Below are 19,071 nucleotides of genomic sequence, written 5' to 3'. Positions count from 1 at the left end.
CATTTTGTGTTACCCTGGTGACATGTGCAGGATCCTGATACAGGATCCAGATCATTTCTTTCAACCAAGATGTCTGATCAAGGTGAAAGAGTTTTAGCCTCCCTAGCAGGGAGATGATGGTCTAGTGGGGGGAGGTGATGATGGTTAAGCGATGGGCTTGAGACCAGAGGATGCTTGGTTCAAATCCCAGCCTGACCCGAAAATCACTAAGGGCCCTTGGGCAAGGTCCTTAATCCCCTAGTTGCTCCTGGTGTGTAGTGAGTACCTTGTATGACAGCAGCCTTACATCGGGGTGAATGTGAGGCATTACTGTAAAGTGCTTTGAGCATCTGATGCAGATGGAAAAGCGCTATATAAATGCAGTCTTTTTAGCAGGGAGAATTCTACAACTTAAGTCTCATACTGAAGTTGTGAGACATCAAGAAGTTAGTGAAGAGAACACTCATGACTTTATAGAGAAACATAAGAACATTACATTATTTACATGATTTACCTGCGTTATTCGTGTATTCATGTTTATAATTATTCTTCAACTATTTTGATGATTATATAGGTGAGACCTACTGTGCTATGGTATTTATTATTAGCACAAGTGTTGAATGAACATTGCTGTTGTAGTGAGTAAATGAGTTGTTATTAAATGGAGGTGACAATAATCATATGGTTCTTGTTCTTTATTTTTGTTGTAATATGTGACAAATATCAGTGGTGGGCACAGATAACCGAAAAAGTAACTTTGATAACAGATAATAAGATAACTGAAAAGTTATCTTTGATAAAGATAAAACGATAAACCACCCAAAAATGTATCAGAAGTTACACAGATAACTGATAAATTCCAGTATTGTCTCTGGTAGATTTGCAACTACTAACAAGCTGAATTTGAGTTTTAACACCACGATCGCTTCTGGTAGCATCAAAAGCGACAACAGACCCAAACAATGAGCCAGCACTTCTGTCTTTGAACATCCTGCCGCCTGCTGGAAGCTCTTGTTTACTACATGGCTTCCAGCACAGCGGCGAGGAACCACAAAGCTCAGCTCTCTACCCAATCACAATGCTCCTGTCAGGCAGGGGTCTTGGAAAATAAAGCCATGCTGACTTATGGTTTGGTGTATAACTAAAATGAATAGTGATAGAATAACTCCATTAATGTCAATTCTGTCATTTGTACAAAGTTAAAATATAACATATATCTTTTAATGTTGAATAATGCACTAATTCTGAAGTTTTGTAACAAACACAGACAGATCACAAAGGATTCTGGGTAAAATGTGCCTCCGCTAAACACTGATTGGTTGTCATTCATTATGTAAATCAACATGTTAATGTGGCGTGTGTTGTGTGTTGGTGTTTACAGATAAATGTGCTTTTGTAAAATATTCAATTTTTTAATTTGTAAAAACAGGCATTTTTACGGAGCTCTGGAAGTGTCATTGCAAAATGTTTTGCATGTGGAGAGAATGTGCGCTCATTTTATTATATTGTGCACACGTTTTATTATATTGTGTGCACGTTTTATGATGTGTGCACATTTTATTATATTGTGTGCACGTTTTATGATGTGTGCACATTTTATGATATTGTGCGCACATTCTAAGCATCGTTTGAGTAAAACATAGGCACGATCTACTTAAAAGTGGCCACAATTTGTAAAACGTGCACTCAATATTGTCTTGACACATTAATGTTGGGTATTAGCCAACAAACCAGGAGACAGTGTAATACATTTCCCCATTAGAAATGGATCTGGTCAGAGTGTATCATCATGGTTTGGACGCACAAGGACATATAGACTTAACTCCAGCTACCCAGCGTGACATCATTTGGAGTTTAAGCACACTAAAAAGGATGCTGAGGGCGAAGCATCTTCCTGTCATGAGGATGACAATTTAGGTCATATTATGAAGTTCATTTTGAACGAAAGAAAACGTGTGCACATTTTATTAATTTGAGGGCTCAATTAAAGGAAAACGTGCAGACGAATTATCACACCCAGGAAAACATGCGCACGTTTTATTCATTTGAGAGCACGTTTTATTAATTCGTGGGCTCAATTAAAAGAAAATGTGTGCACAAATTATCATGGCCAGAAAACAAATCACTTTAAGTGACCTCTCCTGGGTTCCGTACTCCCATCAACAGTTTTTGAAAAAAACCTCATTTCTTTTAACACCAAACTAATATGAGGGCAATATCACCCAAGTCATCCAGAGGCATACATTTTTAACTTATGGTTCAACTTTTAACCAAACTAATTTCGGACAAGTTACTTAAATTAATGTCATGTCTGAAGTTTTATGAAGTGACAATATCAGATATATGTTTTCGTTTTAAAGTAATGCGCTAATTTTTAAGGTTTTAGTGTGGATATATGCTGTGCCCAACAGTGCATTATGGGTATTTCAGTACGTTCACGACATGAGAAATGCATTTGAAACACTCTGATCAGGCTCTACCAGTGGTGGGCACAGATAACCAAAAAATTAACTTTGATAAAAGATAATCAGATAACTGAAAAGTTATCTTTGATAAAGATAAAACAATAAGCCACACAAAAATGTATCGGAAGTTACAGATAACCGATAAATTCCAGTATTGTCTCTGGTACATTTGCAACTACTAACAAGCTGAATTTGAGTCTTAACACCACGATTTCTTCTAGAAGCAGTTCTCCTCTGTTTGCAGTGAGTAGAACTTCACATTCAGCTACGAAATATTTAACAGGTAGGTGCTCAACTGATTTTAAATTTTATAAATGTTTGTAGCTGTTCAGCTTTATTTACCATGTTATCGGTCTAAAAATTATCAGACAAAAATTTATCAGAAGATAATTAGTCCAATAATGGTTTTTAAAGTTATCTAAAAAGATAATCCGATAATGAAAACATTATCTTCGATAATTATCGGTTATCGGATTATCGAAACTGGGCCCACCACTGACGAACATCTTATTACGTCTGTTTATGTATCACGCCCTGCATCAGCCCCGATGTATCTGTATCAACCCGAGTCCAAAGGACAAGTGATAAGTTATATCACACTTTACATTACACAGAATCTATTAATTCAGTGAATTAATAGTGTCTATGTAAAGACCACATTGACAGACCTATTAGGACATTGTGAATGACATACTCAAAACTAAAAAAGTAGATGTTCATATTTGATGTTTTCTCTTTCATTTAGAACTTTTGAGCAAATAATAAACCCCTTCAGCTGCTCCCTTGTTTTCACTCGGGGTCGCCACAGCTTATCCATATTGGATCTGCATGTTGATTTGACTCAAGTTTTACGCAGGATGCTCTTCCTGATCCAATTCCCCATTACAAGGAGAAATAGGCAGGGGTGGTGTTCAAAACGCAACCTTCCGCACTGAAAACAAGTGCACTAACTGCTTGGCCACCACATCTGCTTAGAACTATTGAGCAAATATTTATGTATTTACTGTGTTTACTGAAGTTTTTTAAAACTACATTTTAACAGTGGAATTTCTTAAAAAAAAAAAAAAAAAAATATATATATATATATATATATATATATATATATCTGGTACACGCTGTCGTATACGCCGGTCCAGAGCATCCCAAACATGCTCAATGGGTGACATGTCCGGTGAGTATGCCGGCCATGCAAGAACTGGGACATTTTCAGCTTCCAAGAATTGTGTACAGATCCTTGCAACATGGGGCCGTGCATTATCCCGCTGCAACATGAGGTGATGTTCTTGGATGTATGGCACAACAATGGGCCTCAGGATCTCGTCACGGTATCTCTGTGCATTCAAAATGCCATCAATAAAATGCACTTGTGTTCTTCGTCCATAACAAACGCCTGCCCATACCATAACCCCACCGCCACCATGGGCCACTCGATCCACAACATTGACATCAGAAAACCGCTCACCCACACGACGCCACACACGCTGTCTGCCATCTGCCCTGAACAGTGTGAACCGGGATTCATCTGTGAAGAGAACACCTCTCCAACGTGCCAAACGCCAGCGAATGTGAGCATTTGCCCACTCAAGTCGGTTACAACGACGAACTGGAGTCAGGTCGAGACCCCAATGAGGACGACGAGCATGCAGATGAGCTTCCCTGAGACGGTTTCTGACAGTTTGTGCAGAAATTCTTTGGTTATGCAAACCGATTGTTTCAGCAGCTGTCTGAGTGGCTGGTCTCAGATGATCTTGGAGGTGAACATGCTGGATGTGGAGGTCCTGGGCTGGTGTGGTTACACGTGGTCTGCGGTTGTGAGGCTGGTTGGATGTACTGTCAAATTCTCTGAAACGCCTTTGGAGACAGCTTAGGGTAGAGAAATGAACATTCAATACACGAGCAACAGCTCTGGTTGACATTCCTGCTGTCAGCATGCCAACTGCATGCTCCCTCAAATCTTGCAACATCTGTGGCATTGTGCTGTGTGATAAAACTGCACCTTTCAGAGTGGCCTTTTATTATGGGCAGTCTAAGGCACACCTGTGCACTAATCATGGTGTCTAATCAGCATCTTGATATGGCACACCTGTGAGGTGGGATGGATTATCTCAGCAAAGGAGAAGTGCTCACTATCACAGATTTAGACTTGTTTGTGAACAATATTTGAGGGAAATGGTGATATTGTGTATGTGGAAAAGGTTTTAGATCTTTCAGTTCCTCTCATACGAAATGGGAGCAAAACCAAAAGTGTTGCGTTTATATTTTTGTTGAGTATATATACACACACACACACACACATAAAGGAGAGACACCTGTCCACACACACACACATACACACTCACCGCATAATGCAAATGATTCTTCTCATCTGAGTCTACTTAACTCACCATCCATTTAACGCAATGTCATTCCAGGGGTACTCAAGGACACCTAGCATGAAATACAACCAGTCTTCACCGGCTGAATCTGTGTCACACTTGTACAGTGAAATGGGATTAACCAGAACTATAAATACTTGGACCTTCATTGTTCTGCAAAGATAGTGGTGTTGCCGAACACCTCTGTCCAGGAACCTCATTACTCCATAAGTTCTTTTCAGGCATCTCTTGATCTCAAAGGGCAAGGACACAGACATGAACGTCTCTGCCGAGAAAAGCTTGATATACTTCTTGTCCAGGAAGTCACTAAGCTTGGAGCTTAATCTTAATCCAGGGTAATTGCAGATCCAGACTCTCTGACTCCTAATTCAGCCTCTCAAGTGTTGCATTCAGGGTATCTACTGACTCCACAACGATCACAGTCACCACAGTCAAGGTCAGCAAACCTCCCCTCACCAAGGCAGTTACCAAGAGAAGTGAATCCAAATCCAACATTTCTGCTGCATATAGATACACTACCTCCTAAATAAGGAGGCTTGAAAGTCATTCCAGCGGTAGCCAAGGATCATCCAAACAGACCTACTGCTCCACCTACAGTAGTTGTCTCTTTAGGTTACTGCTTCATGAACAGTACAGTCATACAGCAAGACAGAATAAACTTGGACCTTAAAAATTTGGACCTTCTTTTTCTTGGAAAGGTATCCACATCCCTGTCCAGCAACCTCATGCCTTCATAACGCCTTCTCAGGCATCACACAATCTCAAAGGCCGAGGAATCAAGACATGAATCTCACTACTGAAACAAGTTTGACACTTTTGCACACAAGCACACTTCTGATGGCTTAGCCCAGGAAGCCACTGAGAATCTGGATCTTAGTCTTGATCGAGGACAATCATAAACCCAGACACTCCAACTCCTAACTCAGCCTCTCAAGTGCTGCAATCAATGTATCCATTGCTTCTGTCAAGGTCAGGTCAGCAAACCTTTCCTCACCAGCAAAGGCACATAAGCCACTGGTTTCCAGAACCCCACCCAGCACCCAGTCCATGCAAGCACTGAATAGTGTAGAAGCCAGAACAAACCCCTGATGAACACCAGGGATTGTGATTTATATCACCGTAAATGGAATATCTTTGAGTTTCCAGTTGCTGGTTGTAAGTCATTTGAAGACATTAACTTGGGTTCTGGGACCCAGTGATGGACAGATATGCACAGCTGTGTGACATATTATCGCCTGAATGATTAATGTTTGAGTTTGCCGTTCGCGCTTGCCTGCCTCAGACATTTTTGAGACCTCTGCAATCATTATCAGACACAAACAGCACAGCAGGCAGCAGCACAAACTCTCCATTTCATTAGTATGTCAGGTGAAGAACGGCTTGTGCTGAGCTGCAGGATTGAGTCACCAGCCCCTTCCTGCTTCTTTCCCTCTCATCTTCCCTCCTGCTCTCCCTCTTTTTTTTCCACCTTTCTTATCCTTATTTGCCTTTTGCTCCACTCCCTTGTGAAACTGTTCTCATCTGAATTCATATTCTCCGTGCAACAAGACACAGCTCACACGCACACACGGTAAACAACGCCAGACATTCTGCAGAGCTGTGATTTTATGTTAATGTTTATTCATACTGTTTTCCTTTGCTGCAATGCTGATTAGGTAATGAGCTACGAGACACTAAACAATCACGCAGAGTATTAAGATACAGACTCCCAGCCGTGTCCGTCAGGTTTGTGAGAATGCATGCAAGCTTCATGTAAAGACTGCTGACACAAATGTCCCAAATGCCAGAAATAAAAGGATTCCACCAGAGGAGGAGTAAAGAATCATGAAGAAGGAACTCATATTCTTACTGGTTGCAGGGGACTTGCTGCGTCGTGCTTGGACAGCGGCTCTCGGGGAGCATCGGGTCAAAGATCCAGCCATCTTTCCATAAGCCACAGACTTCATCATACGACACTCTGCATGCCACAAAGAAAACACAGACACTGGGATTTAGATGAAGTTTGGGAACTCAAAATTGATTTACATTTCACTGTTTTCATAGTTGAAATTTTTAATAATTCATCCCTGCTTGAAACAAGCAGGACCAAAAGCAACTAGACAGTGACACTGAAGAATTTTCTTCAGAAGAAGACATGAAATGTCAGATACAGTTTGCCAGAAGGTGTGTTGGAAACGTGAGCCTAAATTGGATTCATTCTCTTGTATCAACATCGTTCTCCGTTCCACTCCACCCTGAAGCTGTGCCCGGTGATCCAACAGATAAAAGCTGCACTATGAACATTTTTTGTAATCACAGAAGCCTATAACTCCTTCAGTGATGTCATGGGTGTTTTGGTAGCTTCCCTCACTAGTTCCCTGTTTGCATGGTCACTCAGTTTTTGAGAACTGCCTACCGTGTTTCCTCGATTAAATGCCTGACCTAATTGGGACCTGCCTCATTTAATGGGCAGGTCAAAATTTTGTCTGAAAAAAATAAACGCCTGCCTTAAATAAGTGCCAGGCCTGATTTATGCTTCTATAACCACGCAATGACGTTGACGTAGGTGTGACCCATTCGAAGTTCTTAGTCACGTTGGTGAGTGTCGTAATGCAATTTACCACAGGAATAGTCTTGAAATCGAGACTTCCAGTTAGGGAACCTCTTGCTTGAGTATTTGGGGTCATTAGAAACAACAGCTTGTTATGACACCTCACGAAGCGGCTGACCGATCGGTTGTTATGACACCTCACGGAGCAGCTGACCGATCGGTTGTTATGACGCCTCACGGAGCGGCTGACCGATCGGTTGTTATGACGCCTCACGGAGCGGCTGACCGATCGATTGTTATGACGCCTCACGGAGCGGCTGACCGATCGGTTGTTATGACGCCTCACGGAGCGGCTGACCGATCGGTTGTTATGACGCCTCACGGAGCGGCTGACCGATCGGATGTTATGACGCTTCACGGAGCAGCTGACCGATCGGATGTTATAACGCCTCACGGAGTGGCTGACCAATCGGTTGTTATGACGCTTCACGGAGCAGCTGACCAATCGGTTGTTATGACGCCTCACGGAGCAGCTGACCGATCGGTTGTTATGAGGCTTCATGGAGCGCCTGACCAATCAGATGTTATGGCACCTCACGAAACGGGTGACCGATTGAAGCTGGATGCCGGTTAAATGATGTCTCCAAAAGTCAACATAAGTCCAGATTTCTTGTTTCATTTTGGCTTTGGTGTCCTCCATTAGTGCCGCGTGACCGGTGTCACCGCCCGAACAGTCCCCCTGAAAATCGTCCCCCGCGATGACGTGGTTCACACCTTGTTTGTGTTTCAAACTGCACTCCACTCATCATCTAGTATCTCAGCGACAGATATCTGAAGCTTTTGTACAACAATCATTTCCGCATAAATTACACGAAACGAGCTGCTAGCTGATGCGTTCACTGCATGTCTGTCATTTCAAAGCGTCACCGCGTATTGCATCGTTTCTGCTTAACATGGCCTCGTTTCTGCTTAAAACTGACTTTAGAATGATTTAAGAGGTTTTACCTTTATCATCTGATGGTTAATAATATCATTAATCCATCTGATCGCTTTGGGTGAAGAGACTCTGTCTCAGATGTGCTGTTGTGGTCTGAAATGACGCATGCGCAGATGCATAAGGCAGACTGATTTTTAGGGGCAGACCGTTCAGTCTGCGACACCGGGCTTTACATTTGTTGCTAGGAATGTTCAACAACCAAAATACCAACATTCTGGGTGCAATGAACATGTTTTCACTATTATTTGATTTCTTTGTGCAACTGACATCATTACTCAAGCTTTCAAAATGCTATTCCTACCTCCCTGCAACCCCAAACAGCGACCACACATCAGAAAGTTTCTTGACAGTTCTTGTTGTTCCTAACCGGAAAGAGTTGTGACGACATCACACGTGCGTACGCGCTGCTCTACCGGCAACTTGAAAAGGATGGTGAGGCACAGCGCTGAGTGCATTGCACTATAGAGCACCAAAAACCTAAAATTAGAGACAGAGATTGTCTGCTATTTATATGGGAGAATATTGAGATGTACCTTACACATGCAGGTTCAGAACATGTCTACACACTGCTGGTACACACATTAGCACCTCAAGCTACAACTAAAGTGAACTGAAGATGAAATTAAAAACTAAACACAAGTAAAATAAATGGGGAAAAAAATTAACATATCTAGTTTTTACCATGATTTTCCATTGTTGTGGAAAAAATATTGTATCTGAACACGGTGAGAATAAAGAAGTTTCTGACAAAATGGTCCTCGTTGTCTTTTGTTTTAGTCGCAGCTTCGAATAAACAGGTCAGACAGAATGCATGCAGTTTGCAGACGGTACGAGCAAAGAAAACGGTGCATAGATTATTATACAGGCTGGATAAAACCTCTCCGGGAGGAGCCGAGAAACCTTGAAGTGACTATTTCCCCGAAATCAGCAATTTACACGAACACAGAAATTTACTGAAAAAAAAAAAAACTTACGGGAAGCAAAAGTTAATCTCAGGTGTAAGGGAGTTCTCACTTGATACATTCATAACCAATTGTTTTGTATAACAGAGGACAGCAGCAGTCCGAAGAATTTCGATATAGTAGAAATTTGCCCAGACTGATAGCTTTTGCAGTCACGCGAGGACACAAAGCAGTTGAAATAAGTTCAAATGCATACAGTATGAAATGTATGAGGTCTGTTAGAAAAGTATCTGACCTTTGAACTTTCGATTGCATCATTTTCTGGTAAGCAGCCTTTGTGTGCGGACATGTGTTGTGTGCTCAGCGGATTTTCATTTCAAGGAAAAAGATGGAACTACTGGAGCAGCGGCACATCAAATTTTGCCAGAAATTGGGCGACAGCCAGGTGGAAACCATTCGGATGATTCAGATGGCTTTCGGTGACTTTTCAGTCATGTGACTATCCGAGAAATTGTGGAAGAGGTGGGCATGTCACAGCATGTCCTGTGAGACTTCAACACGAAGGCACTTTTGCTGCGCCGTCAGCAGCAGCATGAATTTCACCACCACTCTTTTCATGGCCAAATCTTCTGTCACAGTGGAATGTGCCGAAAAAGTGCTGACGTCCACCTCTTCCGCAATTTCTCGGACAGTCACACGATGGTCCCACATCACCACAGCGTTCACTTTGGAAATGATCTGGTAATTTCAGCATGTTGATGGCCGACCGGAGCGCGGCTCACTCTCCACCGTTGTGCGGCCGTCTTTAAACCGGTTGTATCGCTCCTTAATGGCCTTGCCTTACAATATAAAGCGCCTTGGGGCAACTGTTTGTTGTGATTTGGCGCTATATAAATAAAATTGATTTGATTTGATTTCATTTAATCTGTGTGACGGCCATAGGATCGTCACCGAAAGCCGTCTAAATCTTCCGAATGGTTTCCACCTGGCTGTCGACCAGTTTCTGGCAAAATTTGATGCAGTAGCGCTGCTCGAGTCGTTCCGTCTTTTTCCTTGAAATGAAAATCCACCGAGCGCACTACACATGTCCTCACACAAAGGCTGCTTACCAGAAAATGGTGCAATTGACAGGCGTGAAACAGTTCACGCATGCGCACGAAGGTTCAAGGTTTGCTCATGCAAGCACACGTGATTCAAATCCATCAGGGTTTTGCAAAAAATAAAAAGGTCCGATACTTTTCTATCAAACCTCGTATAACGTATAAAACTTATAATTGCCATATAGTAAGTCCCTTCGGCTGCTCCCTTGTTTTGCACTTGGGGTCGCCACAGCAAATCCGAGGTCCATCTGCATGTTGAAGTGGCACAAGTTTTATGCCGGATGCCTTTCCTGATGCAACTCCACAGTACATGGAAAAATGAGGCAGGGGTGGGACTTGAACCGGGCACTGAAAAGTGCATTAACCACTTCGCCACCACCCCTGCATATAATTGCCATATAATTAGGGCTGCAGCTATCGAATATGTTTGGAATCGAGTATTCTATCGGTTATTTTATCGATTAATCGAGCAATCGGATAAAAAAGTACTTTTGTGTTTTTAAACAATATCCATAGTGGCAGGGCTCTCCCTATGCAATGGCACAATGTCGCTATGCCATCATGTAGTTTTTTTATATTTAGGGTGTTCCTGCTCTATGTTTTCCCGGGTAATTTTTTTTTTTTTTTTTTTTTTACATTATTAAGAGTTTAGGAGCTTTGCCAAACCATAAGCCCAGGTGGTCTGTGAAATCTTCAGTCTGCGGACAGGACATTCTTTTTTTTCCTCTTATTGCACATTTCATTTGCACTTTTTCTTACTGTGATTTATTCAGTCTTAGTGTATATTTATACATGCCGTACAGAGTGCAGCTCAAACCAAAGTCAAATTCCTTGTTTTCTGTGGATACTTGGCGAATAACACAGCCTTTGAAAAACGGCTGTGGAGTTCAGCGTTTCCACAACAGTTGCACTGATAAATTAACTGTACAGCCTATTGATAAAAACTCTTATCATATCTGAATATAGGCATTTTTTTGGAATAGGATCCTCTGATCATGAGCCCACCATTCATTTAAAGTGCACGTCCATTCGCTTCATCTGCAGAGGTGGAGAGCAGTCTGCTTCACTTTAAATTTCGTTTCAGATGATTAGTGCGGACCCTTTCTCTTAAAAGGCTTTATTTTACTCAGCATGTGGCTTTGTAAACTTGCAGCGTCACCTGCTACATTGATTAGCCCTTACATTAGTTATGGGCATGCTTTACAGTCTTCTTCTCTGTTTTGTGGGAGTGTTACACTGCCACCTACAGGCCTGGAGTATGTACTACAGCTTTTTGTAACTGAATTATTCAATCATTTCAGCCCTACATATAACACTGTAAATTATGAATTGCCATAACGCTGTAAACTGCCATATACTGGATGAAAAATGGCAGAGGGGTTGCAGGATTGATGTGCTCAAATACTTCACCTCGGGGAGCTTTGGTGCCTTCTCCCATAAATGACCTTTTCAGTTGCATTGATGCTTTGTGCACAGATCACTTTCTTTGCCAGAAAACTTCTCACCTCATTGTGCCATGTAAATAGATAGCAGTGCACCAGGTACTAGCACACCTAGGTCTTAAAGGTAGGAGGTTTCATTCATTTTATGCCCAAAATACACCCATGTTTAATTTAGAGATGAAATACAACCCCTTTGTGCTCTACCCCTCACTGCACAGATTATACTCTATGTAAGTGGAGTTTGACATGCTCCAGATGTACTTGTGGTTTAGACCATGTGTTATAGATCATCAAAATACGGCCCATAGTGTTAAACAGACAACGCTGTACCAAGCAGATCTATTGGTTCCAAAAGTTTAGTAACCACTGGTTCGGAGAGGATACTGTTGATGCACTGCACTCTTCAATATATAAACCCCCTTGTGCACAACACGTACCACTGTAAAATGCCCTATACTGTATAAAATAATGAAATTCTAACAATGTACAGGATGAAGTGATGGGAAATGATGGAAAACTGTCACACTCTTACTGCTGGCAGGCACAAAGTGATGGAGTGAAGCAGTGAATAAGTGTCACACTGTAATACAACAGTGTGCCTCGGAACACTCACACAACATTGACATGCAGAATAAACTGAGAGCAGTGAACCACACATCACTTCTAACAGATTTAAATCAATTTTTCATAGATTTCTCACCAACTACTGTTTTACCATTTTGATAGATTTTAACCTTTGGTTGGATGTGAAAACACTGACGCAATAATGTAACACGCAGCTGTAATTGAGTTTACCTTCAGGTCCCGTTCAAAAATGAATTCTGACCTTTACAGGGACCCATTTCCAAACACAGTTACTGCAGAGTTTCCCTGAGTGGCAGCTGTGACTCGTGGAGGGCTGTTATTTTCCACATACACGGCCCTGGGAAATGAGCCATGTGATAGCGATCCAACACCCCATCCTGTCTCCAAAACCTAACACATCTTCTGTTCATTAACCCAATGCTGCTATAGCTCATTAGCGTTTAAGACCAGTGGGAAGGAGGAATTAAACATAGTGGCTGCCATGTGCATGTGCATTCATCTGCATGTCCATGTGAGAAAGACAGACAGCCCAGTCATTAATATACAATGCAGTGTTAATATGATGATAGCGTGCCAGAGCTGAAGCAGAGGTGATAATTACAGTGAAGATGAGAGGAGGTGAAGTCATCTGTAACTTTGGCTGCAATGATCTCTGCTGTCTGTCAAGTTTGTCGCTCAGCTTTAGTGTCTGATTATTCTGCCTTTTGCTTTCTGTCCTCCACCTGCTGAATCCTGACTCTTTGGATATGTCGAGAAATTCTGCTCTCTATCCTTAGAGATATAGAAAGACATTTTGCGGACTCATGGCCATATTTTCATTGTTGTCTTCACGGGCTATGATGCTTGCCGATGATGTTGTGATATGTAGTCACAGTTAAGTAGCAGGTTGAGATGAGCCTATAGAGGTGGAGGTATGCTCTGGAGAGAATGGGAATGAAACTCATTCGTAGCAAACTGAAGTATGTGTGTGAATGAGAAGGACCACAGTGGAGTACTGAGGTTGCAAGGAGTAGAGGGGGTGAAGGTGGATGCGTTTAATTGCAATCAGCTCTTCAAAATGTTGGTGAGTATCAAATCAAATCAAAATCAAATCAATTTTATTTATATAGCGCCAAATCACAACAAACAGTTGCCCCAAGGCGCTTTATATTGTAAGGCAAAGCCATACAATAATTACGGAAAAACCCCAACAGTCAAAACGACCCCCTGTGAGCAAGCACTTGGCAACAGTGGGAAGGAAAAACTCCCTTTTAACAGGAAGAAACCTCCAGCAGAACCAGGCTCAGGGAGGGGCAGTCTTCTGCTGGGACTGGTTGGGGCTGAGGTAGAGAACCGGGAAAAAGACATGCTGTGGAGGGGAGCAGAGATCAATCACTAATGATTAAATGCAGAGTGGTGCATACAGAGCAAAAAGAGAAAGAAACACTCAGTGCATCATGGGAACCCCCCAGCAGTCTAAGTCTATAGCAGCATAACTAAGGGATGGTTCAGGGTCACCTGATCCAGCCCTAACTATAAGCTTTAGCAAAAAGGAAAGTTTTAAGCCTAATCTTAAAAGTAGAGAGGGTGTCTGTCTCCCTGATCTGAATTGGGAGCTGGTTCCACAGGAGAGGAGCCTGAAAGCTGAAGGCTCTGCCTCCCATTCTACTCTTACAAACCCTAGGAACTACAAGTAAGCCTGCAGTCTGAGAGCGAAGCGCTCTATTGGGGTGATATGGTACTATGAGGTCCCTAAGATAAGATGGGACCTGACTATTCAAAACCTTATAAGTAAGAAGAAGAATTTTAAATTCTATTCTAGAATTAACAGGAAGCCAATGAAGAGAGGCCAATATGTAGTATTGGCAGAGACAGATGAAAAAGACAGAGCAGGAAGGATGGAGAGGGTAGAAAAGAGTGGCAGCAGTGATTTGTGATAGAACGGTATCTGCAAGCAGGAAAGGGAAACTTGACAAGACGGCAGTGACACCAGCAAGACTGAATGTCTTCAAGGCTATTGATGATGATTGATGTTTGTTTTCCTTAATAAATACATAAAAAGAAATGCAAAATTATACATATTAAATTATTTATGTATTACTAGGACAGAAAAAAAAATACTGCAATGAGTATTTGAAGATTTATTTATTACTAAGAAAACATTAGGTTTTTCTTCAAGCAGAAATATCAGGACATTCCTTTGTTGGATTTTCTGTTGACCCACTTTGTGAAGAAGATGAAAACCCCAACTTGGCATTTTTGCCAAAGTTTTAGAATGCTTAAAATGTTGCACAGTACTGTATGTAGGCATTTTTTCAAATTCATTAATGTATTTATTTTTTATGTTAACATTACTACATTGAGCTCCTTGTAAAAAAAAAAAAAAACAGGATGTCAAAGAGAGCCCTTATGACTTTGAGCTCAGCAGGGTTTCAATATTCCCCCAATGATGATTTTAAAATTTGTGGACAGACAGATGGACAAACAATGTCAGCTTTGACCAGGAAAAATAAATAAATAGGAAATAAGGTGAAATTTACCAGGTGGAACAGATATTAACTGTAAAATGAAATGACCCAGAGGAAGGAAATAAATGAATGAAATAAACCTTTGATGAGAGGTGCGATGAGTGGTGAGTGGGCGACAGCACGGATGAGTAGTAAAAGGCAGGAGCCTTTACTCAGACAGGCAGTGAAAAGACAGGTGGGTGAAACAAGGACAGAAGCGTGAACTTGCTTTCAACACGTCACACAGTGACCCAGGCAGAGAACAATGATACGAGAGGGGGCTTAAATGCAGTGTACTGGTTCTTCAGAGAGAAGAGGAAGAGGAACAGGAGGAGGAGAAGATATGATAATGGAGAGTAATGAACTGGACAACTAATACTTTTCTCTGCCACATGGCCCAGAGAGATCTTTTGTAGGATGATAAAGAGGACACTGTAACAAGAAAGAAGGAAGGAAGGAAGGAAGGAAGGAAGGAAGGAAGGAAGGAAGGAAGGAAGGAAGGAAGGAAGGAAGGAAGGAAGGAAGGAAGGAAGGAAGGAAGGAAAGAGTATATTCCAGATTCACTAAAAAGTACTAACAGGTTAGTGGAATCATTTAAATGTACAAAATTATTTGAAAGGTTTATTTTGAAAGACATTAGGCCTCATTCATAAACAAAGTGTACGCACAAATCTGTGCTTAAACTTCCATGTGAAATGTAGGATATGTTATGATCATAGACTGTATATATATATATATATATATATATATATATATATATATATATATATATAACAGACAAAGCCTGTGTGATGTCACCCATAAAGACCTGGAACAGCTGATACAAAGTGCATGTCTGGCCTGTGGTCTGGGTGTCACAGAGAGGTGATGAACTCATTAATGCATAAAGGGGTGGCTTTTTAACCTAAATTTGTCCATACTCTGTAAACAATTTAGAACTTTCTCAGACCATGGGTATGAACAAACGATGAAGACCTGGTTGGCTGATAAAATATAAAAAACAGACTCTTTTTAATGCAGAATGAAAGGTGAAGAAGTATGAAGTAAGAGGACTGTGCAATAATGTTTTTTTTGTTGTTTTTTTAACCTATTAGTTTTACACGTATTGATATTTAAGGCTGTATTATTTATTGCAACTGTTATTATTGTGTTGTGTGTGTGTGTGGGTGTGTGTCATCACGTGTGTGTGTGTGTGTCTGCGATGGGTATGTGTGTGTGTGTTGCTATGCCACTGTGATGAGTCTCTGGTAATTTCATTGTATTACTTGTACAATGACAATAAAGCCTATTACTATTACTATTACACAATCCAAAAAAATGTGTTGTTTTATTGTGTTTTTGTCTTATTTTCAGTATGAGGGATAAAGCTGGTTTGGCTATTTGAATGGGGATCATGTGTACTCACTGCAGAGTCCATTTTACTCTGGAAAAATTGACTTTCTTGTCATTGCTGTACTGTAAATGCAGCATAATGTTTGGTGACAAAGCTCTGACTTGTCACTCCCCAGAGCATACAATTAAGTTGGCACAGATGGTGTTTGAGGAGGGACTGTGTAGGGTTTTTTTTTTAGTGAAGGAGAGGCAAATGTACATGCATGAAAATGTGAGCTGACATTCTGAAAAACAAGGTAAACAGGCAAAAAAAATATATAATGAGAAGGACTTTCAAAGAGTACATACGTACATACATCTATGAAGATCCAACAGTCATGTTGGATGTTTCTAACTGTGAAAGTGTTAAGCTTTTGATATCTTCTTAAACATTCTTAGATCCTGACTGCTCACCCTGTATCCTTCTGTGATCCTGATCTCTGCTCCCAGTTCCTCATCTTTGATCCTGATTGCTGTTCTCTGATTCTGGTCTTTGATTGTGATTGCTGTTCTGTCATCCTGATGCCGAGCTCAATTCCCGATTCCTCATCTTTGATCCTGGTGGCCTATGAACCTGATCACTAAGTTTTGATCTTTATCATGATCTCTGAGCGTCATCAAGGAAGTTGTGCTTTTGTTGCTTTCTGTATTTCTGTTTTGATCATGTAACCACAGCCAACAGAATGAGGTTTAAAGATCAAAGATCAAGTCTAACATTACCTTCAAGGAATCTGGATCAAAGATTAATGCTCAAGAGTCAAATTATAGTACAAGGTTACATCATGTGCAAAAGTCAGCAACAGTTGTACACTGAAAGACAGAACTCTGCCCCTTGATTGTCTGCCAGTTACTCTGTGGATAACTATTGGTAGTTACTCTAATTCACTCAGCTCTCTCATTACCCAGTAAATAAGACTAATTCAGTTCATCCTGCCCAGGGGAGGTGATAGTCTAGTGGAGGGGAGGTGATGGTCTAGTGGTTAAGGTGTTGGGCTTGAGTCCAGAAGATCATGGGTTCAAATCCCCGCCTGACTGGAAAATCACTCAGGGCCCTTGGGCAAGGCCTTTAATCCCCTATTGCTCCCAGTGTGTAGTGAGCGCCTTGTATGGCAGCACCCTGACATCGGGGTGAATGTGAGGCATAATTGTAAAGCACTTTGAGCATCTGATGCAGATGGAAAAGCGCTATATAAATGCAGTCCATTTACCATTTATTTACCAGATACTACACAAAGGTAGTTACTTTATTACTTATATAGTTACCTCCAGTTGTTGAATTATGATTACTTTTATGCTTCATGGTAACTAAGTACTCAGGTACGTAGCTGTAGTCAGTTTCTCTCAGGTTAACCAGTTACAGCTACACAGTTACTACTGCAGTATTTGAAGTCCCTCAGCTCCTGCAAGTCACCAAGTTACCTTTTAGTTATGGTGCTTTACTGAGTTATTTACCAACTATCCAATAATTGACAGAAATACGGCCAGGATCAGGATGAAATCGATCAGGATCAAAGAGCAAAGGTCAGAGATAAAGAATTGTAAGCAAAATCTGCATGTTAATCTGGATCACCACCAAAATTTAATCAGCTCTTCTGAGCTCACGTTCTACCAGTCCACCAGATTTAATTTGAATCTGTTCACATCCTTTTGACATATCCTACTGACTGACTGACTGACTGGCAAAGAGGCAGCCAAGCAATAAGCAATAAAAACATAACCACCTCAGCAAAGGTGATAATTAAAATGTGAAATGTCAGATTGTTACAGTTGCCTCACCACTCTCATCCAACATCAAGTCATCTTGGTAGCGGAACTTCTCTGGTCCACATGCCACAAAAATGTCGTCATCCCCAAAGAAGTCTTGCAGACACGTCACCTACGCAGACAGACACACACACACACACACACACACACACACACACACACACACACACACACACACACACACACACACACACACACACACACACACACACACACACACACACACACACACACACACACACACAAATAAGATCACTTATTTTCTGGAGCATTTGTTAATCCACGGAAAGTTAAATGAGCATATTTACTCTTTTCCCACCAGCGTCATGCTTCATTTTCACACCGATTAAAAACATTCTCCTCTGGGAAATGCCTGCTGCGGTGACACATGAACAGCAGTTCCACTCTTCATGGCTGAATGCCTTGCTTAAGGGCAACAACACTACTGATGAAAAAGACTGCATTTCATCCAAACCATCTTAAATTAGAATTCTCAGCACTGCTACATGTAGATATACAGAATATAGAAATGTGCATTTTTATTATATTTTCATTCTTCATTTTTAGATAATGACATTCCTTTTATATTTGAAACTTTTTTTTATGACAAACTATATTCCACACAGCATTTTAATTTACTGTTCCTTAAGTACACATTAACCCATAATGACCCACATAATGCTGAGGGTGGTCTGGGATTTTCATGCACAACCATCTCTTTCTGAAAATATACACAAGCATGTTACAGTAACATTTGGGCCCTATCTTCAGATCTACGGCGCACGATCTACAATTTCAAATCAGAAACTTTTAGGATGTCTGGAAAATGCAAATTTTAAAAACCGCAGTGATTCTTACATTTACTTTGACTTCTGTTTCATTGTAGACACTCTGAAGTTAAGGTATTTCATGTTTTGTGTGGGCAGTTTTATTTAAATTGCTAATATACATCCATCCCTGCATTTAAGGCCTGCAACACATTCTAAAAAAGTTGGGACGCTAAAGCATTTACCACTTTGTAATGTTGCCAGTCCATCTCAAAACACTTAAAAGGTGTTGTTGCATTGAGGATAGC

General features: G+C 41.1%; 1 protein-coding gene across 3 annotated transcripts in view; it reads right to left on the bottom strand.

Moving 5' to 3' along the window:
• The window catches only part of dclk1a (doublecortin-like kinase 1a), a 237,244-nt gene that overhangs the window by 149,038 nt on the left and 69,135 nt on the right, over nt 1-19,071 (bottom strand). For all 3 annotated transcript variants that reach the window (XM_034178267.1, XM_034178269.1, XM_034178266.1), the window contains 2 exons: nt 18,009-18,108; nt 6,669-6,776 (listed from right to left, as the gene is read on the bottom strand). In XM_034178267.1, the coding sequence (XP_034034158.1) occupies nt 6,669-6,776; nt 18,009-18,108 (208 nt within the window). The remainder of the gene's footprint in view (nt 1-6,668; nt 6,777-18,008; nt 18,109-19,071) is intronic.

Source organism: Thalassophryne amazonica, chromosome 9 (genome assembly GCF_902500255.1).
Source record: "Thalassophryne amazonica chromosome 9, fThaAma1.1, whole genome shotgun sequence".
NCBI classification, from domain to species: Eukaryota; Metazoa; Chordata; class Actinopteri; order Batrachoidiformes; family Batrachoididae; genus Thalassophryne; species Thalassophryne amazonica.
This window is presented reverse-complemented; position numbering and strand designations above follow the sequence as displayed.